Here is a 17,576-nt window from a genome sequence, read left to right on the forward strand (position 1 = left end):
CTCCCCCGCCTATATATACTGCTCTGGCTGAAGGTCAGAGGGCATGCCAGTGGAGAAACTGCAGCCATATCAGCCATTGTGTCAGAGCAGCTGTCTGGCCCCATCAGGAATGTTTAGAGCAGAGAGAAACACGAAGAAACCGGCTGACCATGCTGTAGTCTTGTAGTTTTATCACCTACTCTGTCAAACTTGTTGATTTGAATGACCTTATATATATATATATGCAGCTTTTAAAGCAGAAGTGTATTTATTGCTTTCTACGACAGCATTCAAAGGCAAAATGTTATTTTTCTTTCAGACGTATAATATAATATATCTGTAGCAATTGCATTTAGCCTAAAATGAGATTAAAATGTGTTTATCAGAATGAAGTCAGGGCTCCAGAGCTTTGCTGCTAAATGAGTTGCTCTCTGTCGCCTTCTGGTGGTCAAAAAGGTCCACATCATGCATCATTTAGGGAAAGCAGGGGAAGCAGAAGGGTGTAATAAAAAAAGTACAAATTTTATTTTTTTTTCATCTTTACAAAGGCATGTTTACCCAAGTTTTTATAAACAAAATATAACAGCTTCTCATCGACCTGGACTGATGGGAAAAATAACAAAAACACAAAAATATTTAAAAAAAAGATGCTTGTCATCAAAAATGGAAAACCAGACAAAGACAAATGAAAAGACAGAAAAGCAGAACACAATAGACAGCTGTTATGTCGTGTCACAGCAAGAGTTTACAAAATAATAAAATGGCAACAAAATAATTTCTTCCTCATCATTGATTCAGGCAGTACAGAACAGCAAGTGCTTCATATCAAATATTTCAAATTCCACCAAAAGACAACAGTGCTGCAACACAATGTACAGAAACATTTGGGGAAAGGTGTCCAGCTGACCGATCACAAACCTCAGCCTAAACTCAGCCCGTGGCTTACCATTTGTCAACAAAACACTAAACCCTTAAACAAAGAACATATTAGCATTTCTCACCATGTTTGACGAGAAGAATACTACTCTACCCAAATATAAAACTGAACTCAGCGAGTGATCGTGTCAGCACATCTGACACAAGACAGTTTCACACTGAACGCATCAGTCATGTGTTCATGAGAAGAAAAAAAAAGAAACCTGCAAAAAAAAAAAAAGCCTGTTTTAGAGAAGAGAAAACAGCAATTAGTAACATGCATTCAATTGGCAACAGAACATATAAGATCAAAAGACAGATACAAAATCCAAATAAAAAAGGAATGTTTACAGCATCAAGTGAGCGTATCAAATTGAGTATGACAGGCGGGAGGCTCGAAGCACGGATTTCCAGTCAAAGTCCCGAGAAACATAAGCAACGCAACATGAGGTGGACAGACGTGGTGCACTTTAGAAAAATAAATGGAGATTTGGGGAGAGATCTTCAATTCAGTTCAGTACTTTTCATTAGGAAGTTTGCACTTTTTGTGGCATCTGAAAACTTGAACTACAGAACAGCATGCACCTAGTTTTCCATTAAAAGTTGCTGATCTCCTCTTCAATTAATTATTTTTCCAAAATGATGCTTGTTTTGGGGTTGGAGTTTAGCAAGATGTGACCTACCTAATATTGTGATCATATTTTACATTTATGTGAGCCTATATCACAACAAGAGCACACATAATCTGCTGCCAGAACACCCCTCCCTGCTCTCTAAGCAATTACAAACTGTGGAAATGACGCAGATCATTTCGCGGAAGAATTCTAATAAATCAGTCACGTAATAAAAGTGTGAAGTTACATGAAGGGTTTAGGCCTCGGCTCGCTGCTGTCAGCAGAGCACCAGGTTGACAACGAGACTACATTCTGCAGGTTTAGTTTCACACATACTGTAGGTGTAATGTACACACCTATCAACGGCGCATAGATAACTTCACCTCACGTATAAAGGACACGACTAATGTGCTGAAGATGGAATTGCATAAATACCATAAAACTAGTGCATAGTTACTGAAATCAACAAACCAAGAGCAGGAGATGGACTGGAAGTCTTTGGAGGAAAACCGGGAGGCCTTCATGCCATCAGAGCATGTGAATCATGTTTCAGATTCAAACAGCCAGATTTTCATATGCAAGGACGAAGTTTGATCAAGTCAAATCGTCTCGGACTGATTGAGATTTAATATCAGCCATTAAAATGCCATTTGTTTTCCGTAAAATTATTTTTTTAATAAAAACATCCTTTTTTAAGTTAGGGGTGAAACAATCGCCACCCAGTAGATAAGAAATGAAAATTAAAAATCTTTTTTTTTTTTTTCATATATCTCAAGGCCTCCGGTTCTCTGTAAAAAACCCGACAAACCTCCACATTTAAATTGTTAATCTCAAAATAACAAAATGTTAACCTTCGACATTCAGTAACCCTGACAGAAAAAAAGTTAACAAAAACATGAACATTAAAACTAAAAGACGATTAATGTAAATTGTTCAACAGCTTATTTTATAAGGGCTTATTTAGATATCAAAAACACAACCTGTTTCAAGTAAATCAGACATAATTTCAATAAACATCTTTCCTCAAATTTACTTTGATATTAAGTTTTAATTAGTCCCTAACTTTTTAATTTAGAAATGCCTTCTGTTGTAGTTTAAGTTGAGTTTCGTGGCCACTGGCACTAGAATATCACCGAGCCGACCAGGAAACAAAAAGACTAAGTAATTAAGACTGGTGGAAGAAATATCTGCAACTCCATGTCCCTTTTCAGATTCAAGAGCTGCTTGCTTATTGTGTTGTTACATTCAACTCTCCACTGTACTGGCTCCAACAATTTGTCGCACAAATAATACTGTCAGCGTGCCAGTGACGACAGTTAACTGTGATACTGCGACTGCATGTAGCACACACAAACACACAGGAGGACGGACCGGTGACGAGAGCTTTTTACACGAGGAGACCCTCGAGTTTCCAAGTCGCCACAGGCCGGCTCTGGCATTGAAAAACAGCTTCCAGAAATCCCACAGGGCCTCCTCTCGCGATGACCATACGATTTTTTTTTGATTTTACAGTACAAGACTGACACAGAGCTTAACCACTGGATTTAGGAGTTTGGGTAATGCCAACGAAATTATTTTTTTTAAAGTAGTCAAGCTCCTGGAGGGAATCTTACAGTGAGTAGGTATTTAAGTGTTTGTGTGTGTGTATGTGAGTTCATGGGGTGGGGGGGGGATCAGTTCATCGAGCAGTCCTCGGCCTCTGTGTCGGTGTCTGTGTCTGAGCAGGCGGTGTCCATGGCGACGTGGGCGGGGCTAACGATGACGGCTCGTCTCTGCTCCTCCTCGGCACTCGCTCTCCTCTCCTGAGCGCGTTCGATGTGCTGGATGGCCTAAAGGCAGCAGAACAAAACATACTGAATGCAATGTAACAGATGGCTGCAGCAGAAACAACTCTTCTTATTGGCACGATGGAACGATAACTTGAGACTGTGCTTACTCACAGCTGGCTACACAAAGCAAAACAAACTCCTACCTGCACAATAGTGTCCAGGTTCTGTCTGGACGTGGACACGGTGCTGGTGTGGACAGAAGGGCTCATGGTCACCACGGTGACGTGGTGGTGGGGGTGCTGGGTTAGTGTCGGGGCTGGAACGATGACCGTGGGGTGGCGGGTTGGGGCAGGGGGGGTGGGAGACGCCAGCACCTGGAGGGCGGAACCAAATATTACTTCATCTGAGACTGTGTGTTATTACTGCTCAGCCCTGCATGACTTGAAGCCCAGAATGCTTCACTTCAGAAGCCTTTTGTTTTGAAGCGTCTCTGACCTGTGGACTGTGTGGTTGTCTGTCGGCAGCGTGGATCTGCTGCAGCCGTAACAGCGTCTGGCTCTGGATGAGCGCCTGCTCCTCCTCCACCTGCTGAGTGATCACCTTCAGACGCTCTGGTTGCAGCTGGGAGTTCAGAGCTCGCACCTGCACACAAACACACAGAGCACGCAGGTCAATCACAGCAAGAACTACGTCAGCGGCAAATTTAAGGGAAACTCAAAGCACATTGAAGGCCTTTAAATTACTGCAGAAATCCAGCATCGACATCAGAATAATTACTTGAAGTAAATGAAGAGCAATGAAAGCTACTGTGAATAATTCACAATAAAAGAAAAAAGTAACACACTGATACAACTGATGATACTTTGATAAATAGCATTCATGAATGTTAACACAAGTAGTGTAATAAAAGTCTGATTTGTTTCCAATGTCATTCCAATATTTGCTTTTCTTCTTACTGCTCAGCTCCATTTGGACTCTGTAATTATCTCAACGGTTTACTTTTTTACTTTCACTACCTGCTGAAGTTTGTTTGTCTCCACCTATTCAGTGCCCATTGTCTTAACCTGCTGTTCAGGTAGATCCAGGATGTGAGCCTATCAGAAACTAACTGGTAATTTTGCCAACACCACCAGCCACCACCTTGTTAAGGTGACCGATTGTCATGTACAGGACACAGATGTTGATTAGAAGTTGAAAAGACTGGTAAAACTGAATAGTTTGTCTGGGTGTTTTGCTAGTTAATGTCCACTGTGACGAGACCCTTTCATAGCCTGGAGATATGGTCCACTTCTCTTATCCACAATGTCTTTAACTCCCCGTCAAGTGCACTAAAAGGTTGTTTTGTATTGTATTGCTCTAATGCTCCAAGAAAGAAAGAAAAATTATTTGTCCTCGCATGCTTTCACGATCAACAAAGAATACAAAACCAGAGTGAACTCTTGATGAACGTAAAAAGGAAGCCGCGTTTAACAACAGAAGAACTAGTCGTAAGCATCGGTTTTCAAACTCTCCCAAATCTCATGCAGCATAATAAGTCTCATTTATCCAGTCGTATCCTCACTACTTCCCAAACACATGCACCTTTGACTTTCTGAAAAACAATAACAACTTGAAACTTCAGGGTAACACAGGGAAAGTAATTGAAATACAAATGTTAATTTTGGGGTAACATTTCTTTAAAACTAGTAATATCGGTGAAGTTGTCAAACAATCACAACGTAATTCTGTTAAGTGTGGAAAGCAGTCGCATAATGAGTCATGGTTCATTATGCACGTCTGTGTAGCATTTTGTTTCAGTTGGCACAAACAAACAGTGTCACAATCAACAAATGGTGAAATATCTTAATCATAAGACGGAGTGAGAGAACACTCCTGATTGTCTCACCTGTTCCTCCAGCTGCAGACGAGCGGAGCGTTCCTTGTCCAGTTGCTGTCGCAGCTCTAACATCTCCCTCCTCACCTCCTCAACCTTCTCCTCCTCCAGCGTGTCTGGAGACCCGATGCCTTCATCCTTTTCCTCTGCTCGCCTCCTCTTGGGTGATGAGCCGCTAAACTCCTGGAGTGACACAGAGACCAGGTAAGGTTAAATGTAAAACAAACGGTATAATAAATATGACATATTAGCAAATTCATCAAACCAACATTGCACTAGTCTCTGCACAGAATCAGAGAAGCTTCCACTCTATTTGAAAAAGACACATGCTGCTTGTGCCGAGCTGAACAAACGACCGTTTGGGCAAGAAAACAAAAACGCCAGGTGCAGCAACAACTTGGCAAATAAATGAACCAGGTAAACACACACACGGCTGAATACAGATTGAGAAAGTACTGCACTGTCTTTGCCAACACTTGCAAGCTATACAAATACAACATCTATGTTTGGCTGAATTATACCTGTATATGTTGCAATAAATCACAGATATTAAATCAACCCTGCGTTACGCTGTCTGTGCTTCTGGTGGAACTCAATGAGAAGCCTCGCCAGAGCAGCGAACAAACTACCTGATGCCGTTTGATCGCTAGCTGATAGAGACGTGGTGTGACACCTCCTACCCGCTCCACACTCACACTACACGCCCCACACTGGCACGGCCTCGTGAAGCAGTCCACAGAAGACCGACCTTTACCAGAGGAACGTCTGCAGCTCTATGCTTCTCAAAACATTGCGTGCGAAAGAGCCGTCGCAACACAGAAGTCATTTGGGGCTGATGAAAACAATAACATTTACCAGACTACAATTATGCAAATATAATTATTACAGGTTGCGCAGCCTGTTCTTATTCCCAGGTCACGTTTGTCACGCCTGAAGCTCAAAGACAGACACAGAGAACGCATACATCGTGTCGCGAGGCTTGGGCTGCATTCATTCAAAGTCCGGCACCTTGCTGCAGGTTTGTAAGAATGTATGTTCTTGAGCTTTAGAACGGAACCGTCGTGAAACAATCAGAACATAATGTTTTCATCTTTTGATTCAAGGCGTTGTTCTCTCGAACAATTGGCGCCCCACACTCTAGCTCGCTCGACCATCACAGCCCGCTTGCTCAATGAGCGGGAACATTTCTAATGCCGTGTTTACAAATAGCAGCCAACAATGCGACTACATACGACATCTTTTGAAGATGGCCTGAAAGTAGAAAACCCTACATCTTGATAAACAGGATTGTTCGTGTTAATGAGGTATAAAAGATATATAAAAATGGGTTACAAACAATGATGAAAAACAATGTACCTGAATGAAGCGTTTGAGCTGGTTGTTCTGTGCCAGGAGCTGCGTCTTTTCCTGCTCCAAGGCAAAGATGTAGTCTGATGTCTGCTGCAAGATGGCCGCCTGGCAGGGATGGACCCAAAAAGTGAATATGAGAATGGTGCATGGACCAAAAACATAACATTGTGTCATGATCTGCGCTCTGTCACAAAGCGTCAGTGTTTGCATGTTTTCTGCACCTTGCTAAGTTTCTCTCCGTCTGTGTGGGGCAAGACTGTTTTGAGAGACTGGAAACCGGCATTGATGCTCTGCATGCGCCGGCGTTCATTGCTGTTGGCAATCTCACGGCGGATTCGTCTCTCCTGGTCCTGGGCCGTCTCCGGACTGAGGGGGATGTTGGCCAGGCTGGGGGAGCAAGGTCAAAGGAGAGAGGCTCTCATTATTCTGTCCACATCGGCGTTGCGTCCATGAGAAAGCATTAGCTCTTCACAGACGCACATTTCAACCTTCATCTAATTTTGCTATTTATGTAAAAAGATGAAAGTTTCTCCTAACAAATTATTCTAACACGCTGTCAAACATCACAGAAAACGCAGCAAAAAGACAAAAGTGACTTATGGTGAAATGACAAAAAATAGTTAGTAATAAAAGAGCAAAGATAAAATGACCAATGAGCTGATCTCTGACATGGACTCCTTAATCCTTTAACCTGGACTCTTAACTAGGTTTTAGTCTCAACCTCACATTCCTCAGTTTAGCCGCATGGAGATCTTGGAGTTTGGCTGAACTCAGTGCCCCCTCACTCACACACCGCCCCACGAGATTGGATGTTATGGTGGCAAACCCCTCTTTGTTGCATTTGATCAGGGGGAGAAGTGCGTGAACCATTAAGCCTAAAGATGATTAGGTGCCAAGAAGAAGATGTTTACAAAAATGAAAGAGGTCAGACAGAGGACACGATGCACATGGCTCTGAATAGGTATTCTCTATAAGAGTGTGTGGGTGTGCAGCCATACTCTAATGTTCAGAGCTACATTTTGTCGGACTTGATTGTGTGTTTACAAGCCAGTAAAACCAACTTTAACTAAAAAGCTGGGGGGAAAACACACCTTAAAACAACATATTTACCATCGCATTATGCATGAACATTAATCTCTAAATTGCTTAATTATGCTCTTCAGTTCAATCTTATTTTGAAAAGCCCTCTTAAATGCATCCTTATCTACTGGTTAAAGCCCATATAATTAATGTAAAGCAGACAGCGGAGTATAAGCAACATGTAGGGCTTCATTTCGTCTATTGGGATTACATCGTTTATCCATCAAAAGTTATTGTATGTACACATGCTTAGATTGAGACGTTAAAGTGGGCGTTAAAGAAACATGAGGATACGTTTGTCCTCTGATGACTTCAGCCCATCATTATATTTACTGTCGTCTGGTTTCCACACATCAGATATCCGATCAGAAACGGGAACATACAAACAAATGCATCCATCCCACGCAGTTGAAACGTGCCGCTGTTATTAAAGTTTAGAGATGAAATCAGCTGTTGTCAGCTGTGGCTCTTCAACATGGCCGCCGGAGGGCGCGTCGGGCAGTCTGGACAGCAGCAACAGTGAAATGTGACTCCGCCAGCAGCAGCAGCTGCAGCAGGCCCCCTGGCATCGTGGAGAACAATGCTTTCCACCGTTAGCACGAAGCTAAGCGGCCACTCTCTGGTCTGCTGCTCCGGGACGGAGACACCCAGTCGCACTCACGACACCTTTCAGTTAAACACGCCAAGACACACGCGTGGACGCGAGTCCGCGCGCACACGACGCGGTTAGAAAACGAGTGCGTCCTGGTAGCCGACTCGTTAGCCATGCTAAGCTAAGTTTAGCACACGGCACCATGGCTGCTACGCACACAGTGCCGTGAAACCCCAACAACTACCGTGGCCGCGTTCAAAACACCGACAGATTAGTTCCGCGGCACGCGCTACTCCGTGAGAACGGGAACGGGCGCGAGAAACTTTGCTTTGGAGCGTGTGATTTGGTGTAAAGCGGCGCGGCGGCGGGGAACACGTTAACTACCACGTGGTTGGCGTTCAACTGAAAGCGAATGTATCGATTTCATGCCGCCGATTTACATATTTCCGAGCGGAATGGCTGCAAACGTGCCCTTTTGGGTTAATCACATGTCACTGGGCCCCACGGCGCAACAACATCGGCTCAACTGTCTCCCGTATCGCCGCCGACCGCCGCAGCAGCAGCTGGCCAACAAGCTGCTAATGTCTCCAACCACGCTGCTGCCGCTGCTGCCAAGGCATCGCGGCGAAGCTAACGCAGAGCATGCTAACTGAAGTCGGGCTGCATCTCCCTCTCTCACACACACACACACACACGCTACAGCGACACGAGGGCTGATTTGTGCAGGCGGTTTCGTATCAACAGAAAAATAGTCAGCTACACACCTGCAGAGACCTCCAATAACGTCCTTCTCCGTCTTCTTGAAATGCTGTAAGGACTGGATCTTGTCTGTCGGCATCATGAAATATTCCATGCTTCCAAAGCCACCTTCTGTAGTCCGTGTTTTCTGTTTTTTTTTTTTTTTTTTTCTTCCCTTCTTCTTCCTCCACTGCTGTCCTTGTTAAAATATCGCCTGGTGATGTAGGTTTTTTTTTAGCACCGAGCTCTCGCTGTCCTCCTCAATGGCGCATATCTAAAATACCGCTTGAAAATCTGCCAATCCGAAGAATAGACTTAGAAAAATAAAAGTAAGTTCAAGCTGTGTTGCTTCCCACAGCTGATGGGGTTCCCTCCAATGTGTGTGTGTGGCTTCTTGCCTCCGCCTACTACGTGTCTGTGTGTGTGTCTGCTGCCTCCGCCTACTACGTGTGTGTGTGTGTGTGTGTGTGTGTGTGCAGCTGATCTGTGCGAGGCGGGAAACAGCTGGTTGGAATCAGAGTCCGTTTTCCGGAAAGCAGAACAAACAGACCAGAAAGAGGGTCCGCGTGTAGCTGCGCTGCCGCACATGTGATCGGAGTGTGCGCTAAATACGAGCACCGACTGAGTAATAGCGCAGACTCACACTAACTGGCATTAGATAACATGATGCCTGTTTCTGTGTGTGACACCTACTGCTGCACACACTTACATTACAGATGTTCACACCACAAGGAGACATCATGTACCGTTTGGTTTTAAATTACACGGATTCTCTATACATCCATCTCCCTCTTATCAAATCTAGATTACCAGCTATTGTATATATAAATCAGTATAAATGAAATCCCTTTCGATTAGCTGAGCGTTGGTCAAAACAAGCTATTTTGAGGCATCACTTTGGAGTTTGGTAACTTATATTTGTCTTATTGACACACACATGAAAAATATATATATATTTACAAAACGTATGAAGCATTTAACCTTGCATAACAGTTTACTATGCAGGGACACATTTATGTAAAAGCTAATGTATACATAACATATCCATTATTGATAGTCCAACATGGTACAGCAGGTGGCAGTAATGTACAATAACGTGTTTACAACTATTGAATAATGCTGAATTGAATGTTAAATGTTACGCTCAAAAGAGCTGTAAACATGTGGATCTGTAAAAGTAAAGCTGTTGTGAATAAATGCATAATAACCTGAGGGTGGAATAACATAACATATTTAGGATATAATGGAAATGATATAGAGAATGGATCCAGAATTGGCAATAAAATCACCATTTCCATTTAAGAAGTTGTTTTTGTGAATGAGGAGACTCAACCAAGTTTAATTTTATCAACAGATTCTAGAGTTAAATATGCCATTCACGATTCAGACTACTGATTTGAATCCAAGAGTGGCTTGAAAAATCAAAGACGGAGGAATGAATGAACCACTTTCTCTGTTCAGCATGTGGTTGTGTGCATAAAGGCCTTGCTGAAAAAAGGTCAACACCTGTTGTCTCTGTCCACATCCTTCCATCTGAACTACTTGCTGTTGGTGAGGCCACCACAATAAAACGACTAATGCTTCAGTTCTTCTCGCCGTTGCCTACTGCACATTATCGTATTGTACACAATTTACATTCTCAAAGCTGCATTTCAAACTAGTCTTCATTCATCAAATGTGCCTTATGTGCAGAGTGGCTCTGAGGTGGTACTGTATGTAAACAACACACCGGAAGTAGTGTTTTTTTGGTTTTTATTTTTCCATGCAATAAAAGTTTACTATGCAGACAATAAAACATGTCTTTATATATTGTACAATGTCAAAAGATAAATATTTGGTCCTTATTGCACCTGATAATTAAAAAAACAAACAAACAACAACCAGATTCTCTCCCTTTTTCCCCACACATCGTAAGTATGACACACCGAGCTAAATATACAACCTTCCTCCATTCACCTTAAAATAAGATATATTATGTATCGTCTGTAATAATACAAACCTGTAGTAGTAGACTACTCTTTATGAAGAATTACTCTATATTCGACATTTAGATATGTTCGTGTATCTATGGAGTTCAGATCGACGTCTGCAGCTAAGTTCAACATTACAGCTCTGCTTAAGAAATTATTTATGATATGATTGAGCATTTTGTGAAGCATACAATTAGTCTAAATTCTGGAAAAAGTTGGGCGTAATGCTGCGGATGAGTCGTCTCCAAATAGCAGATACTGTACAGAGATTCATTACGTCTTTAACCCTGTAACGGTCTAAAAAACATTTTAGGGCAACAACATCATTACGAGTATGATTTCCTTCAAACAGGCCTTTCCTTTGGCAAATAGAAACGTGGAATGCTTGAAGATGGTGATGGAGTGTCGACTTGGCATGATAGACAAATAAAAAGGAATGCAAGAGAAATAAACTCTCTGAAGTATGATTGTCATGCCCAATATTAGAAGCCTACAGTGCACATGTAGGTGTGATTATCCTTCGACTGTACCATGCTGGGAGGTGTTATGCTGGACGCTTTTGGACACAGCGAAACACACAAGTCTGACATTGTTACTTTGTCAAAGTTCAAAGATCACTGAGCTGTTTGGGCGCCTTCTGTTGGCACTGATGGTCTTGTTCTCTTTGCAGCAGATTCCTCCATCGCAAAAGTGTAGTTATACTGAAAGAAACCCAACAAAACAGAGCAAAATGAGTGTATTCTTTGTTAGGAACATTGCACGGTCTTAATTCAAGGATCACAGAGCTGAAATTGAGAGCCAGATGTGACCCTACCTCATTTTCAATGTCTTGAAAGGACTTTATACGAATGTTGTTTAATTGAGAGTTCAGTTGAAGGGCCTAAAAGAGAGAGAGAGAGAGCGAGAGATGGCAAACAGAAAGAATTGAACACATGTTTATATCAGAAGCTTGGGGTGACAACGCAAAAATCTGGAGATAAGGGGAAAAAAGAAGAAAAAACCCCACTGCATTTTGGAATGAAATTCATCAAAATGTCAAACGCACCATGCTGTTGGCCTGGATATCAAACTTTGGATGAAGGCTAAAGGGAACTCCATCTAAAGCTGCAGAGAGTGAAGGCAGGTAACAGTTGAGTAAGTGCTGTGAGAAATAGCAATATGTCTCCTGTGTGCGGGGAGAGACGTAGAGTACCTGTGATCCCCTGGGTATCAGCAGGTTTGTCCGAGTTGTCCTTGATGTTGAGGCTGTGGCGTCTCTGACTCATTTTATTTTGTGGCAGTAGATGAAGGGGGTTGCTGCGGAAACAAGTAGATAGGTATTCATGCCAAGAGTAAAACATCAGCACAATACAAACTGTCCTCGACTGTGGAGTTACAAAACATCATTCTCACAAATCTTTACATCTACTTTTTATGAAGAGAAACTTACAATTATGTCACATTAGTTACCAATGTTCATTTTCCAGTCTGTTAATGTCATTTAAAAGGGCTCTGTTTAAACCAGATGAGCCAAAATATGCCCCCGAATAAACAATGACAAGTATTCATTTTGTGTATTATTCTCTGGATATTAAATAAGTAGTGCACCTGGGTCGAAGGGGCAGAAGAGCAGACGGCTGCTCCAATGAGATTCTGTGCATGTCCAGGCTGACACTGCGGGGCTTTGCCTGAGGCATGGGGCTGGAAAAATGGCCCTTTCTGCACCACAACACGTAGCCATGGACGTCGCTGGAGAAAAAAGCACATTAAATAACACATGAAGTACTGAATGCACATCTGAATACAGACCACCGGTTATGGAATTTAAGAATTGTTTTGAAAAAACAGCGGCAAGTCAAATGTTTGTGTTTGTGAACGTTACCAACCCCACATATGTGTAGTGCTGCAACATCATTTTGCTTTTGGCAGTCACTTTGATATCCAACACAGCTGTGTCCACACTGCCCACTGGGACGACGCGTACACACACACGCTTCTTCTTCCAAACGGAGGCCTCTGGACACACACACCGAGTAAATAAGACATTAAATACCAGAAAAACATCAATATCATAAAGTGCTTGCATTGCTATCTTTTGCAAGGACCGATTGTAGCTTTTCACCATGGTAGTGAGGATATTAGTGCATCTACTTATTTTAAGGTTAAGACTTGCTTTCAAGGTTAAGGTTAGAATTAAGTTTAAGTCAGGGTAAAGGATGGGCGTTTAGTTGTGATGGTGAGAGGCAAGAAGTCCTCACAAGTGTAAAAAGACTCACTTGATTCGAGGTGCTCTGCTATATAGCAGTAACCATGAGGAATAGACTCCTTGTCTGAGATGAGCTGAATGTCCGACACAACCACACCAGCTGTCAGGTTCTAGAGAGAGAGAGAGAGAGAGAGAGAGAGAGAGAGAGAGAAATGGATGAATGTACATATCTCCATTGCACCTTATTAACTCTGCTTCCTCCCCGGAGTCATTGTGATTTCACATCTCATAGGGTCCATTGGACCTGGCGGTGTCTGATGCCTGGTGAGCCGGCCTCCCGTGTTGGCCCCTGCTGATGAGCCCAGCCCCCCCTCCACTCTACCTCCTTATCTTTCATGGATTGTGGAGGTCTGGATCATGGTCCATGCCTACTACCAATTATTCATAAATGTCTGTCATATTCATTGAATGTGTTGTAACTCTGTAATGCTGTTCATTCTGTACACATGACATCTATTGCTTCTGTCCATCTGGGGAGAGGGATCCTCCTCTGTTGCTCTCCTGAAGGTTTCTTCCCTTTTTTTCCCTGTGAGAGGTTTTTTTCTGGGAGTTTTTCCTGATCCGACGTGAGGTCCTGGGACAGGAATGTCGTATGTGTACAGATTTTAAAGCCCTCTGAGGCAAATTTGTAATTTGTGATATTGGGCTATACAAAATAAACTGAATTGAATTTATAGAAGACCGGAGGGACAAGTGCAATACGCAAGGAATATGGTGATCATATCTGTATATCTGTGATTTGATCTCGGTCTGTTACCTTGCTGTAACAGAGGTAATATCCAGATTTCATCGCAAAGCTGCGTGTAAAGTTCGCTGCTGCTCCGTCTTCTGTGATGCTGATCTGCAGAGGGACAGAGAAAGATTAGAGCGAGAAGAGGTACATTTAGACACACTGCATCTGACTAACAAGATGAAAAATGGGTGTGTAATAAGGGAAGTCATTTGGCAAAGAGAACGCCAGGTGGCCACCACGTTTCACTCAAATGACACTTGACTTCCCTGTTCTCTTTAGCAAGGCATTACTCCCTGTCATTCTGAGGGGGTGAGAAATATTCTCCAAATGTGGAATGATAGTGAGTTAAGGAAACGCTTCAGATTAGATGGTGCAAGGATAATGTTTGTGGTCACGAGAGATACGCTCACATCTCTCCCCCAACACAATAATAAAAGTGATCACAACACGAAGACTTTGGCAGCTGGAAAAATGCAACAGTGTTTGCTGGTTTATAGCTTTGCATGGCGACCATGCATGATAAATGAGTATAGCAGCTATCAATCAGCATGTGAAGAAGCTACTGTGCAAGTAGGCCTGTGCTTGTAAACATTTTGAAGCCTACTTTTAAAGTATGGCGTACAACATATTCAACAGAGATGTTCTTGATATAGAATAGTCATTATAAATCACACCATGTCTGAATAGAGACTAAATTCTCTGATTAGTCCGATCGATTTAACTGTCCATTCAAAGTGTGCATTTTAATTTTTTAATCAACCAATCGCACCTCTTTAGAAGAGCGAGACATACCTACAGCCACAGCTCCTCACTACGGTAACAGTTTCCGTCCCTGCCTTGCTCAGGGAAGTTTTCTAAATCCCGGCTGAACCAGGACTCCTTGATACATTTGTTGAGGCTAAGTTAGGAGCTCTCTGAGAGTATCCTCAAAATGTCTACAGTTCATTAACATATTCAAACTGCCCTCCAACAACATTTTACTTCACCCTAATGCTGGAGGTTGTGCCATTTTAACCCTGTAATACTGTACTTTGTAACGGACCTCTATGTAGGACAGGGGGTCAGCAACCTTTCCTATCCAAAGAGCCATTTGGCCCTATTTTCCACCAAATAAAATGTGTCCGGAGCCGCAAAAGCTATTTGATATCACAGCTTATAAAGTGTTATGCTTATATATATATACAAAACTATAGTTTTTTGCATTTATGAAATTATAGAAACAGAATAAAGACAATTGTTGACATTGTATTGCTATTTTACCGGTTATAACAAATCAAATTATTATGAAGAGTAGAAAAAATATATACTGGTCAGACAACTATGTAGGTTGAGTTTGGAGACTTCCCGAAAGTAGATTTATTTGCTCTGTTTGCTGCAGCAGTTGAGAAATCGCTCTTCTTCGCTCGTCTGCAGCTTGATACTGTTCAGCAGTATCAAGCGTCTTTCAACATTACATGTTTGATAATTCCTGTCACATATCAAGCATACAGGTAAACCATCATCGTTGGCAGTGAAAGCAAATGAATACGCCCACGCAGAATTAAACTCTCTATTGTTTTCCGTGACAGTTTAAGGCGGGGCTCTGCATATCACGATGAGCCACCTGCAGGGAAAAACCCTTGACAGCAACGTAAAAGGATGTGACACACATTTTAGTTAAACAAATATAATTTTTTATTTTATTTTCAGTGACACAGTATTTAGCTCAAACCCAAAGATAAGAGGTGTTCCCTTTGAATGATTGTCCACTGGGGAAAACATAAATAAATAAATAAATATATATATATTCTTTTTTTGTCAAAGCCTCAGGGAGCCACAACAGAGGGGCTAAAGAGCTGCATGTGGCTCCAGAGTCGTGTGTTGCCGACCCCTGACCTAGGACTATAACCCCATCCACACTTGATCCATCCACGTTTCCTTCCACTGTGAGTTTGCATCATGATATGACTTCAATCGGTCAAGAAAAAACAACCTCACTCTAGTAAATCCCAGTACATCCCAGTATAGAATGGGTCTTTCAGGTTGTCAGTTACTCAAGCGAGGAAGGGAAGATATATTGTAATTCTCACAATAATCAAGCAAACTATTTGTGGTCACCGCTGAGTGAAACAAGGAAATGCCTGGTTCCTATTTATTTGGTAGGTTTTTAAATGCTTTAAAATTGTTACTCCAGGGGCAACAATGCACTATTGTATATGAACAGTTGTACACAACATTAATATCTGTATAAGTAAACATACCAGGGTGAAATCAATGGGGCAGGTGCTGGTGTTGGAGGTCCACGCCACTGCTGTGACTGGCCGGACGACCCCACGCTCCATCACAGACATCTGAGGAAGGAAGAAGGGAATAGTAGTAAATAAGGAAGTCACATCCATTTATTTTTTTTATTGGTAGAGACAAACTTATATAAAATCTTGTCAGCCTCTCATCTGACAGTGGAGTTTTTGAATAGAAATGACTCTACTGAGGTAGCAGAGAGTCATTATCTGTTGTGCGTGTGTAAAAATGTGCTTTCTCTGGCACTGGTTGGCATTACAAACCTATTTGCATTGCAAACCTATTCACTGTGTCCATGTGACAAAAAAAGGACTCACTAAAAGGTAAACAGGCTCCCATTGACTCTAAGAATTAATGTTATCCTTAAGTCACATTGTTTAGGACAGAAAGATCCTATTCAGTGCAAGAATTCCTCCAAAAACTACATCAGTGAAGTGGCAGTCCATCCTGGGAACTTCTGCATGTTCCTTTATCTGAGATGTTTTATTTTTATTTGCTTTTTACCAAGAACCCCTATTCTGGTAGAACGTAGGGGTTGTTATGGATAAAGTCTTCTATCAAGGGATGCGTCTTCATATATCACAATATGTGTTTGTCAGGACACACAGCGCCCACTGTAAGGCAACATCTCTGATGGTAACTAATGCATGTTGCCTTCAGGTAGAAAAGCATTGTTTGCATACATCTAGTAAAAGTTGTATGAGTGGCTTTTGTTTTTTAAATCTAGAGGTATCTGGAGAACATCGCCGTTTGATTTGACTTGATTATCAAATAACCAGAAACTGGCCATTTTTAGTCAACTCTGAATAAAGCCAAAATCTGAAAAGTATGAGCAGTGATTTTAAAACGGACAACATATTTAAATGCGTGTAAACTAACAAATTACACATTTCAAGTGAGACATGTAAAAGGCATAATCACTTGCCGACAGCCTGCTTGCGTAACAGGCTCCTAATTGTTATTGTGTGAACTCGGTTTGGTATCAGGGTGGGAAATCAATACCAGGTAGATGCAGGTAGCTCGAGGTTAAATCGATCCACGTTGAGTTTCTGACACTTTAAAGTGCTTCATTGTTGACAACTTTGACATGCGCGCTGGTATCAACTCGGTCGATGTTTCCAAACCAGCTCGCGTGTACAATAGAGTTATTAATAAGAAAACCGGACCCGGAGTCCTTTTCGAAGTACTTCTCGGTCACTTCCACGCCAAGGCGAGTTTACTTTACCAAAGGAGCCACTGTTCCATTGACACAACTTCGTTGCAGCTTGTTCAAAATGAGCTCGCCAGCTTTTGACAAATACAACCCGTAAAACACAACACTTACTGTCTCTGGGTCCACTTCTGTCTCTTCGAGGTGAACCGGGCTGGCACGCGAACAACGTTTTTAGAGTACAGCCGCAATGTGTTGCTCGTTTTCTCCCAAGCAGGAAGTACTGAC

The 17,576-nt window shown here is 42.2% G+C and overlaps 2 protein-coding genes across 5 annotated transcripts; both read right to left on the reverse strand.

Annotated features, from left to right (window-relative positions):
- Positions 1-2,435: 2,435 nt before the first annotated feature.
- LOC117735605 (transcription factor AP-4-like) lies at positions 2,436-9,367 on the reverse strand. Of its 4 annotated transcripts, XM_034540339.1 has the most exons (8): positions 7,964-8,795; positions 7,227-7,375; positions 6,722-6,887; positions 6,507-6,605; positions 5,163-5,333; positions 3,773-3,919; positions 3,481-3,651; positions 2,436-3,337 (listed from the first exon to the last, which is right to left on the reverse strand). In XM_034540339.1, the coding sequence occupies exons 3-8, from the start codon at positions 6,794-6,796 to the stop codon at positions 3,182-3,184; spliced, it is 819 nt and encodes a 272-aa protein (XP_034396230.1). In that variant the 5' UTR covers positions 6,797-6,887; positions 7,227-7,375; positions 7,964-8,795; the 3' UTR covers positions 2,436-3,181. The 4 variants fall into 4 exon arrangements, with proteins under 4 accessions (XP_034396230.1, XP_034396212.1, XP_034396241.1 ...); XM_034540321.1 differs by lacking the exons at positions 7,227-7,375; positions 7,964-8,795 and adding an exon at positions 8,937-9,367; XM_034540350.1 differs by lacking the exon at positions 7,227-7,375.
- A 1,278-nt stretch (positions 9,368-10,645) lies between these two features.
- Positions 10,646-17,576, reverse strand: mvb12a (multivesicular body subunit 12A). Its single transcript, XM_034544402.1, has 10 exons — positions 17,463-17,576; positions 16,099-16,188; positions 13,883-13,966; positions 13,136-13,235; positions 12,746-12,875; positions 12,468-12,608; positions 12,073-12,176; positions 11,926-11,984; positions 11,695-11,760; positions 10,646-11,581 (listed from the first exon to the last, which is right to left on the reverse strand). The coding sequence occupies exons 2-10, from the start codon at positions 16,186-16,188 to the stop codon at positions 11,495-11,497; spliced, it is 861 nt and encodes a 286-aa protein (XP_034400293.1). The 5' UTR covers positions 17,463-17,576; the 3' UTR covers positions 10,646-11,494.

The sequence above is a fragment of the Cyclopterus lumpus genome, chromosome 1 (genome assembly GCF_009769545.1).
Source record: "Cyclopterus lumpus isolate fCycLum1 chromosome 1, fCycLum1.pri, whole genome shotgun sequence".
In the NCBI taxonomy this organism is placed as follows: Eukaryota; Metazoa; Chordata; class Actinopteri; order Perciformes; family Cyclopteridae; genus Cyclopterus; species Cyclopterus lumpus.

Bases quoted from the DNA above. Each gene is read 5' to 3' on its own strand.
- mvb12a (XM_034544402.1), bottom strand. From the start codon at position 16,188: ATGTCTGTGATGGAGCGTGGGGTCGTCCGGCCAGTCACAGCAGTGGCG. The intron at 13,236-13,882 runs GTAACAGACCGA...CTCTCTCTCTAG, and splicing joins ATTACCTCTGTTACAGCAAG to AACCTGACAGCTGGTGTGGT. The intron at 11,985-12,072 runs GTACTCTACGTC...CACTCTCTGCAG, and splicing joins TGATACCCAGGGGATCACAG to CTTTAGATGGAGTTCCCTTT.
- LOC117735605 (XM_034540321.1), bottom strand. From the start codon at position 9,025: ATGGAATATTTCATGATGCCGACAGACAAGATCCAGTCCTTACAGCAT. The intron at 6,888-8,936 runs GTGTGTAGCTGA...TTGCTCCCCCAG, and splicing joins GTTATTGGAGGTCTCTGCAG to CCTGGCCAACATCCCCCTCA. The intron at 3,920-5,162 runs GTGAGACAATCA...GTTTGTGTGCAG, and splicing joins GTCTGCAGCTGGAGGAACAG to GTGCGAGCTCTGAACTCCCA.